The 19,030-nt window shown below is 36.7% G+C and overlaps 1 protein-coding gene across 3 annotated transcripts in view; it reads right to left on the minus strand.

The window, feature by feature from the left end:
- The window catches only part of LOC149080456 (uncharacterized), a 1,573,269-nt gene that overhangs the window by 986,748 nt on the left and 567,491 nt on the right, over positions 1-19,030 (minus strand). For all 3 annotated transcript variants that reach the window (XM_089239569.1, XM_089239571.1, XM_089239572.1), the window contains exon 21: positions 7,672-7,725. In XM_089239569.1, coding sequence (XP_089095695.1) covers positions 7,672-7,725 — 54 coding nt within the window. The remainder of the gene's footprint in view (positions 1-7,671; positions 7,726-19,030) is intronic.

Below are 19,030 nucleotides of genomic sequence, written 5' to 3' on the forward strand. Positions count from 1 at the left end.
ATATTCAAACTCAATTTCAAACACTTTTGAATGCAAAATACCCAAAAATAACTTTGCAACAGATTTAAACTCATTCGGAGGAAACACGGACAGTTCATTTAAGAATTTGCCGCTTTCCTCTGAATCCTCGCCAAGTAGGGTTGCATTTGGCGTTAAAAATGCTGATTTGTATTCATTTTTTACAGCTTTTCTGTTGCAATTCCGCTACTTTTTCCACAGTACAAATTTTGAGACATCTATTAACGCCTATAAAATTTTCGTCGAATTCTATGAGTTTAGCTTGGAAGCGTTTCCTTGTTAGGTTGATGTCAGACGAGTGCGATTATCGACGTACGCCGAAGTTGACGGAGCGCACAACCAAATGTCATATGAGCTCTGTTTTTCACGTAGGAATCAGTTCCAAAATAGAAAATATCCACCTTTCCGTGAAGTGTTCCACGATTTTTACCATCTGCAATCATCTCGCACAATTCTCATTTATTCTTCTTCTCTCCCCCTTCCCCCCCCCCTCAAATCGTACTCCAAAAATCACTTACGTGCAAGTAAAGGCCCCTCTACAAGTACGCTCTTGCGCGTAAACAAGTTCAGAACCGCCTGCAAGAGTGCGCGTGTAAAGACGAAAAAAGTGTGCGGGTAGGAATGCGCGCAGGAACGAGACATTTCCACGTTCAATCGCGAACTCAAAATTGTACGTCTAAACGCAAAGCAGCTTACAGGCAAAAACTTGGCGAATCGCTCGCTCCCGTGACATCTTCTTTCGTTATCGCTCTTTTAAAAGAAGAGAGAGAGAATATTTTCAGCGATATATATATTCGCTGAAAATATTCACTTCCATTTTTCTTTTTCAGAGTACTTGACGATGTTTTTTTTTCTTTTTTGTACGTAATACCTTCTTTTACAGATGATAAATTTATTGAAAGTTACGCTTTAGATTATTGTAATAATTAATTTTTAAACTTTGATTTGGCCCTTTTATACTCACCTTACGTTATTATTATTATATTTAATGGAGAAGACGTTTGTTAAATTAAAAGTAATTTTACTCGAACGCGGATTGTTTACACAAACATCTTTCTTTTAGTTTTCTTTAACATCTCCGTCAGTAACTCATTAAAAACGAATGTATTTATAAAAAATTTGCTTTTATATACATTATTTTAAATTATAGTACAGAATTGATATATTAAGTAGCAGAACTTTCTTTGACAGGAAAAGTTTCAATAGGGAAAATAAATCTTTTTAAACAAGAAAGAGCATCTTAAACAGGAACCTATTAGTAATTTTTAACTCTTCATCAACTGACAGAACTTTGTAAAGTACTAGGTTAGATAATTTATTATAAACTACCGATATGATAATTTTAACGTGTACAAGGATCTCCTTTTTGCCAAAAGTTGGGTCTCGAAAACAGGGATTTCTTATGCGTGGATAGTATTATAGATACATTTTTTTTTTCAAATTTTGAACCTAAAAAAATCAAGGTGTTTCCTTACAAACGTTAAAATACGGCAATTGTATCAAAAACAGTGTTTCCTTTTTTAAATCTTTATTTAGAACTAAAATGAGACAATAATTATTATAAACAATGATGTTCCATAAGCGCCAAGGATCTGAAGGCTGAGCGCCCAATAAATTTTTCAATAATAAATTTTCTTCAATAATTAATGAGCATACAATGCACCGATCATTCCCCATCCTGCGGGCGGGCTTGAGTCCCGTATGTATGAGGCGAACAGCGCTTATCACCTCTCTCAATGCTTTCATCATGTCAGCGCCTGGTCATTTTCTTTTTTCTTTCATAATGTGGTAGATAAAGGGTTAAGCGTATCCATTGTGATATTGAAATTATTGATGAATTTAAAAAATAGGGGGCGGTCTCTTCATATTAAATCCTTTGCATGCATAATGTGGATCGTAGATTCATAGATGTTGATCCTCCAATAAACACGATGTGAGGTTGGTAATGAGCGCATAAGATGACTTTATTCTGTTTTATCTCTTTTGCATAACGCAGTGGATGACTTTATTCTGTTTTATAACCCAAAATCCATATGCAGTGGATCCCGCTCAGTACAACTAATTTTCGTGTTACCAACTCTTAGAGATTTTCTTTTTTCGCTCACTACGTTTTGTTCATGATGGTTTTCTAAATAACCTTATAAGCGGAATCAACTCACTTTGTTACTTTTTGTTAAATTTTATATGATCAACGGAAAAAAAGAAACCCCTCCATTAGGACTTTAAAACTAACCCGTTTTTTTTTCTGGAGGGGCTCATAAAGCACGCTTCAAGTGATGTCAGTATTCTGTAGAGGGATTTAATAAGTCCAGTGAAAGGTCGTCTTTTTGTCGGCAGATACTGTTGTACTTCACAATACGTGTTTGGGTTTTGGGTTTTCTCCGTCGGTTATTCATTCCTCTACCTTTTTTTTCCCCTTAGCAGCCTCTTTGGTGCTTCAAAGAACACTACCTGTCTAGGCGACTCAAAACTTTAACACCCCCCTGTCTAGGCGACTGAAAAATTGTAACACCCTCTGTCTGGTGCCACAAAAATGTAATACCATCGGATTTTGCATACCCCCCCCCCCCCAGTATCCAGAATGCAGATTGCCAGCTTCATATGTGCATATGTGTAAAAGTTCTTGTCTGTTAAGCACACACTTTTTGGTGAGGAAAGAGGTATGGCTGATTCGCGTTGCTGGAGCAAAGAATTTTTAACCGACTTCATTAATCTATATAATGAGTTTCCATGTTTATGGAAAATAAAAAATAAAGAGTACAGCAACAAATACATCAAAAATGAAGCTTACGATAAGTTAGTATGCTTTTGCAAGCAATCGTTCCCGGAAGCTGATCAGGACTTCGTTACAAAAAAAATTCAAAGTTTGAGGGGATCCTTCAGAAAGGAACTGAAAAAAATTTCTGACAGCCAGCGGAGTGGATCAGCGGCTGACCAAGTATATGTGCCGACGTTGTGGTACTTCAAGCTGCTGCTGTTTACGACAGATCATGAAATAACGACTGCTAGTGTGTCGAACATGGATATCACCATTCCTGGTGGAGAGATTGATGGCAACGGCAGTGAACTGGAAGACAGTCAAATTCATTCTTCATGGTCCAATACACCTATCGAAGGCCAGCAGAATGACCATGACGAGCAAATTCAACACGAGCAGGTTAGAATATATTTTCAGTACATGACAATTATGTTTAATGTGCACTATTCCGAACCCATAAGTTTAATCCTCACACAGGAAGATTTTGCAGATATATTTTCATGCATTTTGAATGAAATATTGTATGTACTGAATAATTGAAATGCACAGTATTTTCAGTGACATTCTGCAAGTGCATAATTTGAATCCTCCATATTTTCAAATACTCCGCAGATGTATAATTTGAATGCAATTTTTTTTTCAAAGTGATATTCTGCAGGTTCATAATTTTAATGCAAATTATTCTCAAAGTAATATTCTTCAGATGTATAATTTGAATGCAAAATGTTTTCAAGGTAACATTCTGTAAGTGCATAATTTGACTGCAAAATATTTTCATAGTAATATTCTGCAGGTTCAAAATGCTTTCAAAGTAACATTTTGCAAATGCATAATTTGAATGCAAAATATTTTCAAAGTAATATTCTGCAAGTGCATAATTTGTATGTAAAATATTTTCGATGTAATATTCTGCAGGTGCATAATTTACACGCAAAACTATTTCAAAGTAATAATCTCAAGGTGCATAATTTAATTGTACAGCATTTTCAAGGTAATCATAGTTTGTGGGTTCAAAATAAACGGTATGTTCAAGGCGTCAAAGTGAAATACACATGTTTCAGGTTTAATATTTAAATACATGGCTTTTATTAAGTCGTAATATTTATAATAAATTTATAATAAATTTATAATAAATTTATATTTCATGCTTTCCCTGCTTTCACCATAGCATCCTGCCATGATACTTTTCCTTTTGTCATGAAATAATTTTTGTATGCCTCTCTATTCTGTTTTGCTTTGAGAGTTGTATTTCTCAGTACGACTGGTTGCAAATCAGTTAGTGGTAAAGTGTCTTTGCGCCAGTCTCCTTCATGCATTGTTTGATTTTCCACATCCTCTCTGTCATAAGTTGTTGCACAAATGTAGTCAGTGTTTCTTTTCCTTGAAAAATTGTGCAACGTACAAATGGCAAGTATTACGTAATTGATATTCTCAGCCTTCATATTTATAGGTGATTGGAGAATTCTAAATCGTGATGAAATTATGCCAAAAGCATTTTCAACCACATTTCTAGCACGTGACAGCCGATAGTTGAAAACTCTTTTGGCATGATCCAACTCGCACTGGGAATACGGTTTCAAAAAATTTTCCCCCAAAGAAAAGGCTTCATCCCCCAAAAACACGAAATTAAAATTTTCGACGTTTTTGTCACATTGTGGTAATTGCAATTGCCCTGCTTTCAGTGATTGGCTGAACTCAGTGTAATCAAACACTCCTCCATCAGATACTCTTCCATTTTTACCGACATCAACGAATATGAATTCATAATTTCATTCTCCAGTGCCATCAAGATAATACTATGGAAATTTTTGTAATTAAAATATAATGATCCTGAATGTGGTGGTGGTGGTACAATTCGTATATGTTTTCCATCTAAGGCACCGCCACAGTTTATGAAGTTCCCCTTGCTTCGAAAACCATCAGCTATCTCTGACCATTCTTTTTCACTGATAGGAATCTGAAGAAAAATGACAAAACATTCAAATGTAATAAACACCTAAACTTCAATTTAAAAAAGCACCATTTCTCTAAATAGGTCTAATTAATAATGTTTTTATCCTGTGTAATCACTTTTTTCTTAAAATAACAACAGTAGAGCTACCTTATTTTTTCACTATCAAGTGATTTGAATTCTCAATACCATCTTATTTTAAAGGGAGAAACAATTAATTTTTTTCAGGTCCAGCAAACAAAACTAACAAAAACGAAAAAAAAAAAAAGAATGAAGTTGTTGTCCGATGAGGCTAAAGACAAAATTCACATTGATGAACACGAAGCTTTTGGCATAATGATTGCCGAAAAGTTGAAACGGATGGATCGTCCTCAAGCTATATATGCAGAATCCGTAATAAATTCGGCATTGAGGAGAGGACTATTAAATAACTTGGACTAAACCAGCGATGTTTGCAGTCAAAAATGCAATATCACTATATCACTCCTGCATATTCTGCATCTGCCTCAGCTGTACCTGAAGATAATAATCTATTTTTATAAATATTTAATTTTTTTCCCTTGCATTGTTATTTTTATATACTATGCCAAATTTTTTTCTCTAATAATATACCCAATACATCTAAATAAACCAAGAATATTTTTCCAGTTTTCGAAACTTTATTTTTATTTATGCTGTCACAAAAATTGTGTTCACGGCTATATATTATATAATTGGATTTTAATTTCTTTTTTCTTCACATTAGGAATACTTCTTTTTACCATTTAGTCTGTTAATAATATGAAACAAGAGAAATTATATAATCTTGTGTGACTAAAGTTTATTATCATGAAGGACATTATAACGGTACACTATATTTTACGATCACTTTATTAATATTATGTTATTGTTTACATGCGTTAAGCCAAATGCTGGTCTCATATAGGATGGTCATATACAGAAAAAATCACTATCGGTTCTGGCACAAGGTAGTGGAACATATAAAAGTAGATATAATGAGAACTTTTTTTTTAATCGTAATTAAATTTTTTTACATTTTAGAAAAGAAATTACCATATTTAAAAAAAAATTCTGAATGCACTTGACCAAAATTTTATGAATTCAAATTCATTTACTTAAAAATTTCCTCATTAAAATTATTAAATGCACAAATATTGTAGACTCACCTTCATGTACTCAGTTCACGTTCGCAGAACATCAAAAATCGCTTTGCACACCTCGGGTATGATGATACTCAGCGATGGAGCAGAAATGCCGGTGCAAAATTTTAAATTTTCGCAGGAACGGCCCGTTGCAAGAAATGTTAATGTAGCTGCTAAACGTTTCTCAGCCGAGATGCTGCTTCGCATCACTGTGTCCGATTTGGTAATTTTTTCTCCGATTAAATCCAACAACTCATCAAAAGATGCACTACTCATCCGTAAATAATTCCGGAAATCCTCAGGATAGCTCAGCTTGAGTTCATTGAGCAGTTCCATGTGATTGTACTTTTTCCGGTATTCTTTCATCCACATTCGGCGTTCCGATTTTATATTTACATAATTACTATTTGAAATAGCTGCCATGCTTAATCCTGCAGCAGCGACAACGCATTTTTTAAATCTATTTTTTTCTGGAGCTCTAAACATATGTCGACTTCTTTGTTTTCAAACAAGGGAAAAACTTTGGTCAGGAACGTGGAACGTTGTGCTTCCCCGAAAGTCCACACACCACGCAAAAGCGTATGAATTTCGCCACACGCTTCCCTTTACACACACAATTCTGAACGGGGCCTTCTTTCGTACAGGAAAGAGCGCGCAAGAATCTGTCTCTTTTTTAACAACACGGTCTTGAACGCCACGCTCCTAATATCCGTCTCCAATCCTTCGCGCAAGAACGTCCCGCTCCGGGCGTGCGGGGAAGATTGTGCGTGTAAAGGGGCCTTAACCACAGAGTAAGAACAATATCATGACTGAATATGGTACGAGTGTGAATGTGTTACATTACATAACATAATATGATGCATTATAATTATATACTTAAAATGAATGTATGATTAGAGTAATTTTAATGTTCTTGGAAGATAATTTTTATGTGTTAATAACCCTTAGTTAAAATAAATTTTCGAAATTAAAAGTGGCAAAGTGAATGAGAAGAGAATATTTAAAAATATAAATGAAATAGGCTGTATATATAAGAGATAGGTTATATATATAACAATATTTAAAAACTCAAAAGTCTTAAATTATTAGTAATTATCCCTTTTGGAAAATAAAAAAATTTCGTTTTTCAATATTTGTTTATATTATAGAATTGATTTTTTTTTTTCAAATCCCACATTCCCTAAATATTTTACAAAAGAATTTTCGTTACAAAATTTTCGTTCAAATTTCGTTACAGCAACATCCTAGCATTAACACGAAATCACTATGTTCTGCGAAAACGAGCCAAATGTAATAGCGCAGAACCTGTTCTTTCCTCCACAATACTGCTCATCTTTTCTTCACGTTCGACAAGTTTTATGAATAGCGTGCGCGGTCTATTTATATCTTTAGTCTATGGCCTTAACGCTCGCGTAGCGACGACATAATGTTTGTTTCTTTCAACAAGTTAAATTATCCAGTTGAGTTATACACGGTAAAAAGCGTTTTGACGAGTATCGGAAATATCCGTGTCTAATGAAAGATACAAAAGCTTATTTGGATATATTCTTAAAAATATCAAGAAACTGGTTAAGTTAATTTTGTGCAACTAAATAAGATGTTTATTTTTTTAGACTGGCGTACTTTATTTCACCAGCCCTCAAGGGGTCGCTTCCCGAGGGAATGGGGGAGGGGCATTCGGCACGGAACCCCTCAAGAGAATGTAGTTGCTTCAGTAAGTCAGTTTTTTTGGTCAGACCGGCGTATTTATTATATCAGTGTTTGTATCGCCCTGTAATGAAATATAATTATGTTTTACATACCCGTTCTCCAGAGGATCCAGAAACACCAGGAGATCCATTTGAGCCAGCTTTTCCCTATCGTAAGCAAACACACACTATATATATATGTTATGGTAAATGTTATAAATGCGGTTATTTTACATATTAACTGGTTATAATGCATACTTACCAAGCATTTTAGTAAGTTTGATAAATTTCCACAAATTTATTATTTTTACCGGCAATTATGCATTATACCCAAGCGTCGCGTCGTCGGAAAACATAAATCGTACTATATGAAATAATTCATACATGTTAATAATAAACATGATAATTCATACATGTTTTGTATCATTTTATCGAGGCGCGATCTTAAAATTTGTTATTATATCGGTGTACAATCGTAAAATTTGTTATTATTGTATCGGGGGGTCCGAATATATTCATCACACATGCTAGACTCGACTCATTTGAGTTTCTTTTTCATATTTACCAAATTCACCAATTACACGTGGTTATTATGCATAATCACAGATAAAAGCGATAAATTGAAAGTATTTATCAAATTTACCAACGACGCTTGGGTATTATACATATTCGCAGGCAAAAGTGTTAAATTCATCAAACTTACCAATACGATTGGTCATACGATTTATCACATTTACCGTAACACGTATAGACGGTTAAAATTTAAGTCAGTTTCTGCACAAATAACTCGTGAATCTTTGATTATGGGAAATTACTTTCAATTAGATTTTTTTTTCCTTCAAATAATGTGCAGTCAAATGTTTGGATTTGTAATGAGATAAAAATAATTATTGGTATATACGGTCCCGTTGTTCTCTAACGTTCAAGTTGAAAGATTTTGACTTCAGAGAAAGAGCTTGTAGCAAATCAAGGGTTTTCGAGACTGCTGGCCATTGTCGTATTTTTTGCTGAAGGCGTCTACAGGTTTCATCAGATCGCAATTTTACAGCGATAAAAGCAAACAACTCTCTCGACAATATACTAAGTTAACAACTAAAACAAAAAACATCAAAGTAAACAAAAAGTAATTGTGGTGACAAACAAAAATTAAGACTTGAAATTATCGTTGAAATAAATAAAAGCTTAACATATAAGATTAAAAGCAAAATGAAGAATATAAAAATATACAAATTAAAAACACAAAACCATTAGAACTTGGAAATTGAAATATATATATAAAAACCTTCTAAACATACAAAACTTCAACAAAAAAATTGACAGATTAAAACACAAAATCATGTAAGACTTAGAATGGAATTAAAAGTTAAAATAACAAAAAGAATATAGAAACAAAGAATAATAGAAATATGGTGAAACCTCGCTACAACGTTACTCGATAAAACGATAAATCCCTCTACAAAAATATTTTCCCTAGATCCGCAGAATATGGTTATATCGAGGTTTCACTGTAATTCCAGGACTGATGAAAATTCAGAAATCCGGAATTGAAGAAAATTCAGTATTCCGGAATCGATGAAAATTCAGAATTCATGAAAATTCAGAATTTTGGAATTGATGAAAAATTCAGAAATTATTAAAAAAACAATTCCATATATGGTGGAAATTCAGTACTATATTTCTTTCTAAATGAAAATGTAGATTTCCAGAATTTATTAAATAAATTATTGCTACTGTAAATGCGCCCCCCCCCAAAACGCAGAGCCGGGTGCTACCACACCTGTCCCACAAATTTAAGGGCGGCTCTGATTCCCATAAATGCAGATCGACAGCTGTCTGGTGAGCCAACACCTTCTATAGCAGAAAGCCTAAGCGCGAAGCTTTGGTGTCAATGAAGTCATCGATTTCACCTGTAGTCATTGGGTATAGCAATCCGACGTATGAGAAATCTTTACTTTTTTTGCAGTGTAGTCAATGACTATATGGACAATAAAATATGACTATATGGACATAGTCAATGAAATGGACGACTTCAGCGACGTCACACAAGCTTCGCGTGGAGGCTTTCTGCTATAGACGGTGATGGTACGGTCATACAACAGAGAATTTCACCGAACGTCTTCGATTAGTTCTTCTGAAAAAAAAGAATAAGAACATCGAGATTGGCGATGTATCCGACGTTGACAGAATTTCCTGAGATGGTCCCACTTCTTCCTTGAAATCTGGGTTTTTGGTTCTTGCTTTTTTTTCCCGAACCATCTGAAATTGTCGAGAAGATTCAGGCATTGGGGGAGTGTATACCATCACCATCAGCATCATTTTCGTCGTCATCCATACAGTAAGCTTTGTTTTATTTCTTCATCTGGGGTATCATCAGACGCATTAGATTCCGGATCAGAGGGAAGCTCCGAATAGTATAATATTGCTTCCTCTGTACCAAGAAATTTTATGGACATTTAATCACCAATAAAAGTAACAAATGCACACTATTCGAGATGGTGGGGGGACTCAAAGCAAAAGAAATTCCAGAAAATAAAATTAAAACAGTAGAGAGAGAGCATATGGCATATGTTATGTCATCCATATTCTAACCCCTGAAACTCCTCCACAAATACACATCTGAGATGTTTCAACGCCATTGCTGCTGTCACCCATTTTCTAGTAAACAAGAAAGAGGAGAGAAAATGAAGAAAAACATGGTCACTTCGTCTCAGAGTGGCGGTTTCATGCTGACGATACTTGGGATATCTCATTGCTCTAGGTCAGTGGTTCTCAACCGGGGACCATATGGCCCCCTAGTGGTACTGGGATACTTCAAAGGGCCACGGAAGAAAATGGAGAAAGGGACCATGACAGGGGGTTTGGAGGGCTGCAGAAAGATGAGAAGAAAAATTAAGGTGTGAAGAAATAAAGCTTTTATATTGTGACTATACACTTACAAAATCCAACAAAACCACCCATAAAACCAGGGCCGTCTTAGAGCATGGACCCACCCGGGCCTCACCGCCCACATTTTGCAACAAGTTCCCCAGGATGGGGTTTTCCGCAGGTCCTCGGCTAGATTTTTCACAGACCCCTTCTCTATATTAAATTTATAGTGTGAAAAACAAAAAAATAATGAAAACCATATCTGGCCCTGGGTTGCAGCTCTGTCAGTCCCACTCTGGTGAGGGGTCATACCCGGGGGCCTCATGTATATAAGTGACCCCACCTTGTGATATTTTGTATAGTACAATTAATTTTGAAAATAAGTAGGAAATATGTAGGCTGTTTATTTCCAGCTAAGTATGCGACTACCATAGCATCACTTTGCCTAGGGTGCCCATGATGTTGAGACGGTCCTGATAGAACTCGGACTAGCGGGAAGATAAGTAAATTCTAGGACAGTGGTCTGAAGGCCAATTTTCTTTGCAAAATTTTCGTTCAGTATAAATTCACTGAAAAAAATTGTTTCAATACGTATAAAGGATCTTGCTTTTAGATGAGAGTGTAAGACTCAGGATAAGACAGGGGAGCCACGAGAAAAACATATGGTTGAAAGGGGGCCACGGGCAAAAAAAGGTCAAGAAACACTGCTCTAGGTGTGCGGTGTCCTCACTATGGAGAACCACCTTTTAAAACTTCCATAATTTGATTTTAAACTGTTCTTGAGTTTATTGAATGGCTAGATTTCAATAAATAGGGCAAAATTTATAAAAAACCATCCGCAATTTTTTTTAAAAATATTTTTTTATTAGGAAAGAAATTTTAAAACAAGTATAATAAAAATAGAGAAGATGGCAGATTTTTTTTACCACTTACAAAACAAAACCAGTACGATGCTGCCATCTCTGACCGAAAATCTAAATATTAAGTTGATTAATAGGATTTAAATTATTTTTGTGCGAATAATAGTTATTTTTTGATGGAATTTTGAAAATATGGTTTCTCTATGGGGACATCGCGCCGGAAAGGGCTAGGCATGAATTCTAAAAGTTGCTGAAACCGTTGAGGAGGAATATTAGCCATTGCTAACGAAATGATAGCTCTTAATTCTCTCAAATTAGAAGGTGGTGTTTCGGAGCTTTTAACCCTCTCTTCGACAGTTATTAATTTATTTACATTCACAAAAATCTGGTAGCCCTTGCATTGCGAGGAAGAAAAAAGAAGAATGATAAAAATCAAACGAAAAATACCAAATAATGACATACTTACATACATTGGGGGGGGGGGGCGTGGCATTAAATTAAAATGGGTATCTGATCGAGGAACTCGAAATAAGTCGAGTCTAGTCTAGTGATCGGTCGCATGAAATCTGGCTCTCTCCACCGATCTTTTTCCCCCGCTATAGAATTTGATTTTACTATTTTATTATCTGCCTATTAATTGTTCTTGCTATTTTTTTCTCTTTTTTTAAAATCTTCATTTAGTAGTATTTTGGAGTTGGATTTTACTTCAATACGCAGAAATCCAAAGTATATATATTTTTTTAATTATTATTTTTATTATTACTATTTTTTTTTTATTAGCCATTTTTTGGGAGGCCCTACCTACTACTGCTACCCCACACATGCACCCCCCCCGCGGAACCCCCAACGAATCGGTACATGCGGGAATGTGCGTGTACGTGTAGTGAAACCTGACGTGAAGTTTTTTGTTTCTCTGTAATGCTTGTTATGTGTAGTGCTGCCATCTGCCACCAGTTTTTCTAACTATGAGTGAAGTGTTATGATTGAATGATTTATCGTTGTAGGACTGTTGCTCTCTGTGGCGAGACGTTTTAACGGGGAGATCGGCTCGCATTTGCGCCTTGAAGTTGGGAACCACAGAAAACCAACTTCAGCCGACCACCACTGTGGGGTTCGAACCCGGATCCTCGCATCGCGAGTCCGTCACTATAACCACTCGACCACCACAGCGGCCACCACTTTACAGCACTCAACGTGTCAGAAGTATATCGGGGAAAGGATTGCACACTCAGTTTAACGGACTAGCAGCGTATGGTTTCTCGTTAAATTAGGTTTTTCTTCTGAGACTAAATAGCTGCAATGTCTTACTGGTAGCGAGTCAAAATCGGACGGGACATATGCGAACAACATGGAAATAGGGTCAAAATCGGAAAATTTTGCCGCGCCCTCGAAGTTGGTGCTGTATCTCCCATTTGTTTCTCCAACCTGTTAAATGGCGACAAAATGGATACAACAAGAAACCGGGTCAAAATCGGACAAATTTTGCCGAGCCGGCGATGTGGGCGGTTTATCCCTAATTTTTCCACCAAGCTGCTAAGTGGCGATTTTCTGTTTGATGGACATTAAAAAGACATGCAGAGAAACTTTTGATGAAATTTGAACAATGAAAGACGTGAGTCGTCTACCAGTCGCCAGAACAAGTAAAAAAAACCCCGTCCTCTTTGAACCACTGACAAGGGATTGCTACACGTAAAAAAAAAACGCCGATATAACCAACACTATAATAATATATAGCTTCAGTAGAACTATTGTCATTATTATTACCGGGCTCGGCGCGGAGGTGATCATAAGGCCGGGACCTGACTACGGCGTGGTTGCAGGCGGTTGAGGTTGGGGGGAAGGCATCATCTATAGTTTTATTCTGTCAACGCACAGATACAACTGCAACCGCTGAGGGCGGTTTTTTCAAACGAGAAAATCCACATTTTTTTGGACGGTTGGGGTAACCGGAAAGCTGCCATCATCTATTGGAAACGTTTGAACACCCTGATGACGGTTCGGCTGGACCTGCGGTTGCTGTCTTCCATTGTCTATTAAGTGGTTATTTCTGATGGAATTTCCTAAATTACTATTTTTCCGTTGTTACGATCAGATAGTCAAAAATTGGAAAGTTTATTTATTCTACGTTATCCGAATACAATACATTCAATCCGAAGTTGGGTCCGTTAAATCGGGGTGTGTTGTGTCTTATTGGGGAAAATGAATTCCACAGTGTAATATTTCAGATAAACTTAAGGTAGATTACAACACACACTAAATTAAAAAGTAAAAGTAATTTACACGTTAAGTGTAGGCAAAGATAAAAGGTTATACTGGTTTGACAAAGTCTTACAACGAAGTGTGATACTTGTTACAGTCTCTTTCATATAAAACATTTCAAGAAACTTGAATAAATGTTTGAAATGCAGTGTGGAAATAAAATTTAAAAGTCGTACAGGTGAATTAAAAAAGAAATGTCTGAAAACAAAAGGAAAGAAAAATAATGGTCATAATAAAAATATGGAATATCATTGAGCATACAATTAATTTGAGAAAAAATTATTAACAGATTAATTAAAATTTCAGAAGTACCCATGATGTGTTCCGATGAGAGACCGGTAACTGGTTCACGGAACACTAACCGACAGCAACTTATCAACTGTTAATAGTTTAAGGAGACAAATTATTATGCACGCGCCGAAACATTATTGATGTCAGATATACATTAATCTTTGAATATTAATAATACTTATCGACTAAAACAGATGTCGTCGAACTCATACACGTGATGAAAGTCAGGGAATTTTCTATCATAATTTTTTTTTGTCGGTGAATTTACTAGATATATACCAGCAGCCGGATTATTTACTGGATTTATATTTTACCGGATTATTGCACTGGATACTTGATTTACTAGATATATACCGTTTATTTATTCACGTTTTTGAATGAGCCTAAAATTCATCCAGAAATTCTCACCACATTTCCCAGGATCCCAGGGAAAAGGAAAAAAGATAAAAATTTTCAAGTAATGGGCCTTATATATTGGACACGTCAAAGAGTTGTTTATCAATAGAAGAATGCGTCTTTTGTGGATGGCTACAACTATTAATTTTTGAAGAAAATTGAAATGTTTGAGAACAAATATAAATTTCTCATTATTGCTTACGGATGATAGTAGCAAAGTTCGGCACATCTCTAGCAACATAAATATCTCAGTGTCCACACTTACACTCTGGCCTCGTGTTTCAGCATGTACCGATTCGTTATAAATTCCGCAAAGGAATGTGTACGAGGTGCATGTACAGTTAAGTACTTGTATTAACTGACTTCGTCAGAAAGATCCGTCACCTTGAACAATTCTTCAAATTACCATCAGGCTGTAGAGATCAGCGAATTTATGGCATTCGCAGCATCCTTGGAAATGAGATCAGAGCTGTCGTATCTCAATGCGTTCCTATCCGATCTCGAGGAATCGTGGAAGTACTTGAAAATGCCCGGGAACAATGGTTGAAAATCGTAGTATATTAATACAGTAGCACTCAATTATCCGAATCAATTGGGACCAGCCCCCATCTGGATCACTGGAGAATTGACGAAATGAATGTTATTTCTTAGTGAAAAACGAATTTTGCTTTAGTATGTAAATGTTTTTATTTTTTCTTTAGTATTTTGCTTTAGTATGTTTCATTGCCTGAACATATCGGTTCAGTCAGTTGTTTCGCTGCCTTCGCCTGTTTCAGTGGAGTCGAAGCGATCAGGATAATTTGAGTCACTGTACTTTCAATAAATGTAATTTTATCTCTAAAATATGTTTTTGCACCCCAAACACTATCGTGGCACTCTACGGCATGGATTTCCAACTGGGGTTCCATGAGAAATTTTTTGGGGTTCCACGAAATCAAACGTCATGGATCAATAAAACATTTTGGAACCCGGTGAGGTTGCAAATTGAAAAAGTTCTTGTTACAGACCGTTCTTTATTTTGCACCTTGACAAAAAAGTGGCACATATTTTAACAAATGTAGATGACCAAACAACAGTGAAAACGATAATAGTAGTTTTATCTCCCCCAACACGGGTTGATTTTCGAGTGTAAGTATGTAAATATGTAAGCTGCTACTTCCAGCTAAGTATGGGGCCACAGAACATCTTTTTTCCCAGGGAACCCATGATGGGCCACCCTTAACGTTGAGATAGCCATGCATAAAACCCCCACAAAAGAAAGCTCATTGAACTCTATTCCAGGGTAGGCATGGACAGAGCCGCTACAAGGGGACGGCAGAAGAAGGGGCTCCCCAGAATAGTTTTTTTTTAGATATTTTCCTATATAAAAGAACCACTTCAAAGCATAAATAGGGACAGAAACAAATATCTCCAGCTTGCCGTAATGCCTCTGACAAGGTTTGGCGACGCCCCTAGGAGCCGCGACGCACACTTTGCGAAACAGTACTATCAAGGGTTCCACGGAAATATCTCATACCCAAAGGTTCCGCGAAAGCATTTAAGTTCGAAGCCCCTGTTCTACTGCATAATTTTCCAACTGGGGTTCCGCGAGAGCTTTTTTGGTGTACCGCAGAATCAAACGTCACGGAAACCCTAAAAAATTCCGGGATATAACAGCTTATAAATAAAATACTTTTTTTTACTTACCGATGTTACAGCGGTTTTTAATTTTGAGTGTCATGTCAACAAATCATTTGGATGACCCAACAACTGAGAACAGTAATTCCAGTCGCTCGTCGGTCAAAAACTGCGAACATTTTAATCATGAAGAAAATTCAAGAGAGAGAATGACATTGCTCTGCAATTTTTTTCCTTCAAACCCTTCTTCAATGTTTAAATTTGTTGGATTTTTTTTTTTTGATATTGAATTTTAAAACCAGATGCTGGTTCCAACTCCATGAGACAGTAAAACGCAATAATAGGCGATATTCCGAGTTTATCTGGAAATCAACAGGGTGACCATATAACTCATCTTTATGGGCATTTTCAATGATTTGAATGTTTAATTTACATTTTTCTGTATGAATATGCATGTTTATGGCGTAGATGAATGAAATTGAATTTGAATAAGTCGTAAAAAAGGATTGTTTCTTGGAAAATTTTCTCTTGGCTAGGAGTCAAGATTCTTGAATCACAAAACTTGAGTGAACTTTCCGGCACACCCTGTATTTTAGAGAAATATTAAAAGTAACTTTAATATTTTTTTCTCTTTAATAGTTCTAATACATTAATTAACGTTTACTACATATTAATGTAGTAAAAGCCTCAACATACATAGAAACGCTGAATGAATCGAATAGCGCACGACAATGAGCTTCTTCAAAAGTTTGAATAGTACGAAATGGGCACTGGAAAAACGCATACCTTATGGTATAACATCTATTCTTTTAGAATTATTTCAATGTTCGCTTATGAGGACTGTTTAATTTAGATTTTAACACTGATTTCTATGAGAATCACCCTTTGCCTGACCCTCAAAACGATGCTGATGATTATGACGTCTATTCAAAAACCCTCATTACTGGGAGTATTGAAAATGTGGCAAACCATTATAAAGGCATAAACTATTACACATATACTCTGGCAGCGTTAAAGAAGTGACAAACCATTGTAAAGGCATATACACGTCTGAAACACATTGCTAGGGAACCACGGTAACCAAAGTAAACGTTCCGAAATTATTGTTGAAGCCCAAAAACCATTGTTGCCCGACAGTATTTTGCCTATTTGGGGCATTTGCCCTGCTCTGACAAAATTTTAAAGTAGCCTATCATTCAAGTCGAGTCCCATTTGGTATATGTGCAAAATTTGGCAACGATCGATCTAAAATTGTAGATTTGTATAGAGAACATACACACACACACAGAAAATCAATTTTATATACACTGCTCAAAACAATTAGGAGAGCACATGGTTTTAACAAAATTACGCAAAGATGTATACCGATAAGTAACATAAAATGAATCATCCATAATTTAAAGCCTAGCAGGAAACGGAAGAAGGAAACTTCATATGCAAATCAAAGTTCATGACGTCAAAAACCAGAAAAAGGAGATAAGGGCAGAAATCGGGATGTTGCAGAAACGTCTGTTTTACTCCCGTAACTGTGAAATTCGATTGCGCAGTATTTTTTTTTGAGACAAGGTGACTTGACGATGTCTCAACAACGTGATTTACCGGAATCCATGGCATGGCGTGTTATAGGCAGACTGGAATCCGGGCAAACACAACGTAGTGTCGCCAGAAGTGTTGTTGCAAGGCTGTGGAATCGATTCCAAGAAACAGGAAATGTTAGAAGTCGACCAGGGCAAGGTCGGCCACGCGCCACTACAGCAACTGATGGCCGGTATGTACGGTTAAAAGCCCGTCGAAACAGAACAGAGAATGCTACGCAGCTGCAAAGACGGTTGCTCTTGACAACAGGACGAAGGGTGTCCAGCGAAACAGTACGTAATCGGCTTCATGAGGGAGGGCTCTATGCACGTAGACCAATGGTCTGCATTCCGTTGACCCCACGCCACCGTGCGGCCCGAAGAAGATGGGCTGCTGAACATCGAGATTGGGAGCAACATGATTGGAGCCAAGTGCTGTTTACAGACGAGTCCCGATTCAGTGTGGAGTGTGACACCCGACGTGTTCTGGTATGGAGGGACAGGGGCACTCGAAATAACAACGCATTCGTTCGTGAAAGGTCACAATACAGACGAGCTGGTTGGATGGTATGGGGTGGAATCAGCATAGGCGGACGTACGGACCTGCATATGGTTCGGAATGGCACTTTGACGGCCCGAAGGTATGCAGACGAGATACTGCGACCTCATGTCATCCCTTACGCTGGAGCCATTGGAGATTCCTTTGTTTTCCAGGATGATAATGCCCGACCGCATAGAGGTCGTCTGGTGGAGAACATGCTTGAAGCTGAAACAATACAGCGTATGGAATGGCCAGCGTGCTCTCCGGACCTGAATCCTTGGATGACGTATTGCTGTGCGACCAAGGCCGCCTGTTACTGTCCGAGACTTGCAGATTGCACTTCTTGAGGAGTGGAACAGTATTCCCCAAAGTCTGATCGATAACCTCATCGCATCTATGGCAAACAGGTGTGCAGCAGTCTTAGCTGTTCGAGGAGACCACACGCCCTATTAAAACTCATGCATAAATGTCTAAACAGTACTTTTTTTTATCGTTTACATGTAACCAAATTGTTGCCCTAAATCATCTTTTCATGTTTTTTCCATATTTTCAAAGAATTAAAGCTTAATTCCAAAATTTTTTACGTCTTTTTTCTGTATTGCGCATTGATGCGCGTGTACTATCCATTGTATGCCAATACGTGGCTGTCTCGCACGGTTTTCTTCACTTTTTTGCTTGCTCCCCTACTTGTTTTTTGAGCAGTGTATACAGATAATGGTGTTAGCAACAATTAATCTCTGCTTTGTGTGATACTCTGTGTATAGGGATTTTTCTATGGATTTTGAGATCGGAAAAAACCCAGCTTCAAACAACATGCCTGTGGCAATGATTTATATTCCCTTTGGGATGTAGCGTGCGTTCTAATATAACAAACCCGATAATTAGAAAATCCCGCTGAGAAGATTCAGAAAAAAAATGGTTTTCAATCGGAATTGAACAGTTTATGTGAACTTCAATCTGCAAATATCAATGCCGAGCAATATGGGTCTATATTACTTGCGGCAACTGATAAATAGGGAATGATCATTCAATCCAGGATCTCAAATAGTAAAGCAAAAAATAAAACGATC

The sequence above is a fragment of the Pholcus phalangioides genome, unplaced genomic scaffold (genome assembly GCF_987345545.1).
Source record: "Pholcus phalangioides strain wild (caught in Gottingen) unplaced genomic scaffold, Ppha-v1.0 ptg000011l_1, whole genome shotgun sequence".
NCBI classification, from domain to species: domain Eukaryota; kingdom Metazoa; phylum Arthropoda; class Arachnida; order Araneae; family Pholcidae; genus Pholcus; species Pholcus phalangioides.